The 6,946-nt window shown below is 35.1% G+C and overlaps 1 protein-coding gene across 3 annotated transcripts in view; it reads right to left on the minus strand.

Annotated features, from left to right (window-relative positions):
* LOC100180972 (histone-lysine N-methyltransferase 2A) overlaps positions 1–6,946 on the minus strand; it is a 33,540-nt gene that overhangs the window by 14,155 nt on the left and 12,439 nt on the right. For 2 of the 3 annotated variants that reach the window (XM_026836276.1, XM_018813624.2), the window contains 11 exons: positions 6,207–6,322; positions 5,633–5,810; positions 5,227–5,348; positions 4,656–4,798; positions 4,190–4,303; positions 3,534–3,778; positions 3,184–3,288; positions 2,746–2,910; positions 2,350–2,438; positions 1,834–1,966; positions 1,336–1,489 (listed from right to left, as the gene is read on the minus strand). In XM_026836276.1, coding sequence (XP_026692077.1) covers positions 1,336–1,489; positions 1,834–1,966; positions 2,350–2,438; positions 2,746–2,910; positions 3,184–3,288; positions 3,534–3,778; positions 4,190–4,303; positions 4,656–4,798; positions 5,227–5,348; positions 5,633–5,810; positions 6,207–6,322 — 1,564 coding nt within the window. Of the gene's footprint in view, positions 1–719; positions 995–1,335; positions 1,490–1,833; positions 1,967–2,349; positions 2,439–2,745; positions 2,911–3,183; positions 3,289–3,533; positions 3,779–4,189; positions 4,304–4,655; positions 4,799–5,226; positions 5,349–5,632; positions 5,811–6,206; positions 6,323–6,946 lie in introns of all 3 variants that reach the window. The other variant, XM_018813623.2, reaches the window with a different exon arrangement.

A 6,946-nucleotide genomic window follows, 5' to 3' on the forward strand; every position in this document is an offset into this window, starting at 1 on the left:
TGTGTGTGCATCTTAGAACTTTCTGGCTGCGTACGTGTCTGCGGTAAAGGTGGCTTAGAGGTTGCAAAACTCTGTGGTTGCAAAACCGTGGTTGCAGCAATTTATATTATTTCATTATAAAAAAGTTTAAGAGTTTTTGACTTTTTATTTAAAATGTGATACGAAAACATTGGGCGCTCGTGTAATTCGACACCTGCTGTAATTCGATACGGGCAAATTCGCTGACGTTGCGATTCGTTACTTGCGAGAGAGCAAATTCACAACGAACGAAAAATAATTAAAGAGAAAGCTACGCTGACTAGTCTCGTTATCTCCTCTTAATAGCTTCACCTTTTTTTCATTTTTAATAGTTTTCGCTCTCGCGTGCAACATTATAGCATAAGGCTCGGCGCTCGGCCCAGTTTTCTGCCGAGCACCGAGCGTCAAAAAAAGGAGACGCTCGGGCACGAGCTTTTGAGTTCGGGCTCGGCTCGGCACATCCCTAGAAATTAATACTTAATTTTGTCCATTGACTAAATTCTGTCAACTCAAGCTTAGTTTCTGTTATAGTAAAACATCTAGGACATTTTGGAAAAAAAGGAAAATATTTAAGCTATTAAGTTAATAAAATTCTGACATACAGTTATTCAAACAAAGAAGTGCTTTTTATAACATTGTGAATTTTACAAAACTACTTAGGGTCAATTCATACACAAATCAAAGAGCTCCAAACTACTTACTCTGGGAAGTCATTTGAGTCTCTCACTTTCCCTGTTTCGAAATTGAACCACGAGAACACAGATCCTGCTTCTTTACAGAACGCCTTTCCAACCTCCTCCCTGTCGTTGTCGTCGGCAACCGAATCCAAGATGGCCGCCACGTGGGAGCAGAATGTCCCCACCGAGTGGTAGCGACCGTTATGGACGGCGAACCTTACAGCGAAGAGGTCACGAGGTCGAGCTGTGTCGTCACACTTGAGTGGTTTTGTGTCAGCTTCTGGTTTGATGTTGTCAGCCTGGTGGGAAAAAAGTTTTTCTTTTTGGGAAAAATAATGCGCAACACTAAAATTTGTGTTTTTTAAAATGCCCTTTAAGTATTTGGTACCAAACATTAATATAACAAAAATAAAACGTGGCAAACTTGTGATTTAAGATTAACTTTAAGTCAAATTTTTATTGTTAAGCACATTTTAGGGTTTTAAAACTATCATTCATTGTATTTACACTAATTAGGTTATTGCTTCTAACAAAGTGATCGGTAGAGTTTTGGGTAATGGGCAAATCTGGTCTAAATCCAAGGTGTCAAGGACCTCACTTACTTAGAATAAAATCAAAAGTTTTGGGTAAAAAAACGCACCTTCTTTAGAATGCCATAGGTAGCTCTGTTATGAAATAAAGCCATCGTGATCGCTTCTAATCCCGTCTGTATTTCATTCTCTATCATTTTCCTCCATGCAGGAGGTGGAAGACTTGAGAGGATTTTACGGATCTCCTCCGGCTCTGGTTTTATACTGAAGAGAGAAAAAGGAAGATAAGTGGGAATAATGTGAGAGAACACAAGAAAAAGGGAATTATTTTTTTTCTGTCTTTTTTTACAAGAAAAAGAGAATAAACATAAAATATCTTACCCCAACCTATTATACAATATTTGTAGAAATTTTGTACCTTAATTTAAATAATGACATTCACTTGTCAGTCGGTATCAATATTTCCCAATTTAAAACACAAATTTTATACATTTTAAACATAATTTTTGGTTTCACGATAAAATAAAATATAATGAACCTATATTACAAATATATTATAAACGAAGTTATATTGCAAAATATGGGTGTCTTAATTTTCAAGTTTCCACCTTTCATTTAGTTCTTCAGCAGCATTAGCTTGCTCAGCGAGTATTTGTTTAAGTTTAGTCCCACGATTGTCACAGTCAGGACACTTGTATGTCACGTTGTTGGGCATGTGGGCAAGCAGGGTGTACATTTCAACTGCGGGATAATGACACATCAGTTTAATGTAACTAAAGAGAGTATATATGTTTGGACAAGAGACTGACGTTGCCATTTAGACGAAATATATATCTTTTAATATACAATTGGTTGCATTTGATTTTTATCTGTTAGGTTTTGTAGCAGCAGATCCTTACTGTATTTCTTCACACAAGAATTGTCCAGCGCTTACGCACCGGAGCAGGGTCAAATTTACATATTTTTCGGATATTATTAAATTATTTTCTTTTTCCAGTGCTGTACTATATTCGGCTTGGACCAGACACTTAACTAAATACTCTTATATTTTCTAGTTGGCTGGTAGATGAAACATAAAGTAACATACAGTAATTACATACATACAGGATAAAGTATAAACTTACCAGATAAGCTCTCACACTTGGAATGAACCCATCTCTTACACCCGGAACATTGAATCATCCGAGATTCGTAATCCTCGTCACTGTAACAGCTATGGAGGGAAAAAGATTTAGCATGTTGTGGCTATTGACGCTTTCAGGAGCCGTCCCCTATTTCCAAATTTTTTTTTTAAATAGTAATCCTTTAGGAAATGACAATAACAAAACAAGAATTTTTTATTCCTCTGTAATACTAGAAATGTTTAAGTTAGAATGATATTCTTATGAACAGCAAAAGAAAGATTGTCTCAAAAGAAACTGTGGCTTTCACAGATAGTTAACTTTTAACATAAAAGGATATGCCTATATCATGCCCTAGCCCTATAGGCCTATACCTCTAGTACAGCAACAATTGCTTACCGTTGACATATAGGGCAGAAGTTCCCCTTCTCATATAGATCACCACACCTCTGACACATGGTAAAGTCGTGTGTCCACTTACAACCTGAAGCACCAGGTTTGGAAGTCCCACAACTTTGGCATCGAACACAACGCATGCAAACCCACACTTTGTTCTTAGATGGCCTAAAATATACGGTGTCTAATAAAAATATAGACCGTATAGGTTTAAAACATATAAAAAACACAAAAAAAACATGGTCTGCGTAAAAAAATGTTATACCAAAGGTCTGAAACAGACTAATAAATTCTGCGAATTTGAGAATGATCTGGTGCTTATAGAGTTGGATGATTCTTGAGTAAAGAAATAAAGTAAGGATCTAGTGCTACGAAAAGTACGCTATGTTTTTGCCATGATCCACTCAAAACACTTATTTTGCAGCTTTATTATTGACTTACTTGGTAGGGTAACTTGGTCCAAGACACTCACTATGATAACTCTTCTTACACCTTCTGCACACAAGTAAGTTCTTTGGGTGTCCGCATACGTGGCAGCATTGGCATCTGTTGCAAAACCACTATAGTTTGAGCTCATGATATAAGAAGAATTATTTTTCGTTTAAAATACAGTAGCAAAGATTAAACAAATAAAACAAAGAAAAGAAATGAAGAAAAACACAATTTAGTGTATTTTTTAATTTTTATACTTTTAAGATTATTGAACATTACAGTTTAACAAAACATTTTTTATTTTTATGAATAAATTTACAACTTTTATGCCTAAATTGGTGTCTAGAGGTGGTACTTACTTTCTGCATATCCATGTGTTTCGTTTCATCTGCGCTAACACGTCAGTGTTTAAAAAGTCTGGTTCTGCACAGAAAGGGTGGTATGGCTCGCAACAGCAAGCGCAGTGGACCAAGGCACCTTCACTTATGCTCTTTGCCGAGCTGAAGGAGCCGCATATAAGACACACAGTGCGAGGGGGTGGCGGCTGCGAGGTGATCAACGCACGACCACCTTTCTTCCATAATCGGGAAACTTCGTAAATCTCCTGGAGTTCGTGAAAAAGGATGTTAATTACATGTGTTAAGAGTTTATTATGGTAAGTTGGTACAAAGTTTGCTAAAACAAATATTTTTCTGGGAAAAAGGTTGTCCGAGCTAATTTTTTCCACTAATTTGAAAAGTTGAAAATTAAAAGTATTGAAAATTGCAATAATACAACAAAAAAAGAAAAAACTCACTAGAAACAGCGTAAAAAAACTGTGTTGGGCTCTGGCTAACTCTGGTCTATTTTATTTTATATTGGTAGGAGGTGCATTGGATTTAAACCAGATTTGACCCGGGTCTAAATCCTAGGTACTGGCGTGCCTTTGTGTAGGACTACTCATATAATATACAAACAAATGAAATTAGGTAAATATTCGTGTTAAAATAATGAACCACATTTAGAATCTACCAACCTTCCAGTTTTCAATGGATATTGTTGCAAGTTTGTTTAGAGTTAAAACATTTTCGAACGCGCTGAATCGACTCCCAGGTGACATGGTCACTTCTTTCAATACAGTGGTGGTTTTCTGGGAAGGGGGTATTATCATTTATGTTAAAGGAGTTTTTTGAGTTATAAATATAAATAAAACAAAGCATTTTAGACCCATTATCCTATAGTTTTTTTAAATTAAAAGTTACTGTGTTCAGACACACCTAAACAAAAAATACACATTTTGTTATAAATTTATAGGAAAAAAATCTTTTTTTTTTTCGATATAAATAGTATAAGAGTTTTTATTATTTTTTAATAAAAACTTACAATACAAAAAAGTTTTAAAAATATTTCCTAATAATTTACTTTTAAAAATAAGATGTTTAATTTAATTATAATGTTATATTTAAAAATTATTGTAAAAATGAGATTTTTAATATATTTACGGTGTCGTTATTTGTAGTTGGGGAGATGAAGACTGACGGCGGGGGCTGGTGGTGTTTGCTCATTTGTCCTCCACTTGCATCCGATATCAACGAGGATCGGAGAGGGGCTCGCTGCTGTTGGAGGCGGGAAGACTTTCTTGATGCTGGAGGAGGAGAGGAAAATGAAGAGGTTTATAATCAGGTATCATATTATAATTGGAAGAATGGAGTAAAAGAGCAAATTTTTAGTTTTTTTAAACAAAAAATGAACCAAAATGTGTAGTGTAATTAGGAGTGGGGTAAAAGAGAAGATTCATAGATAAAAAGTGGTTGTATTGTAAATGTGATTGTTATAAATTGATTAAAAATTGTTTAAAAGAGGGCATATGTAAAGTTTAACTTTAAAAGAAATCTGGGGCAGAAATAATGGCAAAAATACAACTTTTGTAGGAAAAACAGAAATGTAGGAAAATTGTTATTTTAGAGATAGAAAACTAAACAAAATCGGTTTGAGAAAAAAACCAAACATTATACAGGTTTGAGATAGAAAACAAACAATATACCGGTTTGAAATAAAAAACAAACAGTATACCCGTTTGATCAGGAAGAGACTTCTTTGCCTTCTTAGGAAGATGAGGAACAGGATCAACCTCCGTGGGGTTGGAGCAAGGTTTGCGCTCCGAACAAATTGATGAACCGTCAACTTTCGATGATCTGGTGAAAAATATTTTCGTTTCAAATTTAAGTATTTATTGGTAAAAGAATCTTCTGGTAATTTTTCACTGTGCTGACTAACGCTTCAATGTCATTTTTAGGTCGCCTTAATCGTATGGGATCTATTATAAGAGTAACCTTATAAAGCAAATAAGAGTAACCTTATAAAGAGTAACCTTATAAAGAAAAAAAATCTTATATCAATGGTGCATCACAAAGGTTCAACAACTTTTCCAATTGTGTTCAAACAATCCACTGTTAGTGTATCAAAATATTGTAACCACCTGCAACCATCACACATCCCACAAACATTAGAACACGTTTCGCACACTCCACATCTTAAGCTCATCGTTTTCCTCTTCCCAGGAATGATCTTCTCTCTCCTAGGAACAGTGGACGGGAGGGAGGTCTTCGCTTTTGAGTCCTCTTCGCTTTCGGAGGATGTGAAGTCCGGGATGTGGACTGAAAGGATAAAAATATAAACAAAATGAAAATATACATATTTAGGATAAAAAAAAAGTGATTTGGTTGTGAGGCTCCCTATGATCACTTTTTTCAATATAAGAATTATAACTTGGAAACTAAATAATTTTATAGCAAATCTTAAATACATTTTCTTTGTATGCTGTTTCAGCTTTTTTAGTCTTAGAAACTCGACTGTCTTAGTGGAAAACAGAACTCAAATGCAAAATACCAAATGCAAGATTCCTAATCCAGAGTTATACAAGCAATCTCACCAAGATCTGAATTTTTCATTATTGTCTAAAAGTGAGAGAAATGCACCAAATCAATAAAGAAAAAAGCAAAAAAAACTTGAGAAAAATAGGAAAAAAATGCAAACCACGACTATTAACACACCTTTCATCTTTTCAACCGCAGCAGCAATCTTCTCACGTTCTACTTTAGGTAGAGCACTAAGATGGGGAGTGGCATCTTCATTCTTAGCAAGGCTGTGTCCGGTTACTAAAGATGCTCTGAGAATATAAAGAAAAACATACTTATTGTTCAATAAATATAAGAAAATATAATATTGAAAAATTGTACGAAACATACAACAAAAAAAATCTTTGTATTTGCTGCCAGGCCTATTACACTTGTTTTGAAAGCTTTTCTGTTATTTATTTATCGCTGTTTTAATGTCCTATATATGAAGCCTTCATGGGGGTGAATGATTTTTGCTTGATTTACCGTTGCCAGAAGATCTGTTAAATCGCTACAATATGCTTGCCAGCAACAGTTTATATGCTGCATCATATACAATGATCATAGGCGTCGATTTTTTAAAGAAATTCATATTTTTTGGGGTGGCAAGACATTTTACAACCGCTGCGAAAAACGCGTTGTCAACAAAGAGAAAACATTCGCCCTTCGCGTGTGTGCGCGCGCACGTGCTTCCAACGAGTATCGTGCTGGAAAGCCCCGTTTTTGTTCGATTTTGTCTAGCGCGATGGAACGAATGCAAGTCCTTAGGTAACGTTTCAAAGAAACAGTTTATTAACAAAAAATGATAAAAACAGAACGAAAAAATAATACAAACACAAAGAACTACAGTCAAATAAATAATTTAAGAACCAAACCGGTTTCGTCGAGTTTGCGTT

Source organism: Ciona intestinalis, chromosome 10, assembly GCF_000224145.3.
Source record: "Ciona intestinalis chromosome 10, KH, whole genome shotgun sequence".
Taxonomy (NCBI): Eukaryota; Metazoa; Chordata; class Ascidiacea; order Phlebobranchia; family Cionidae; genus Ciona; species Ciona intestinalis.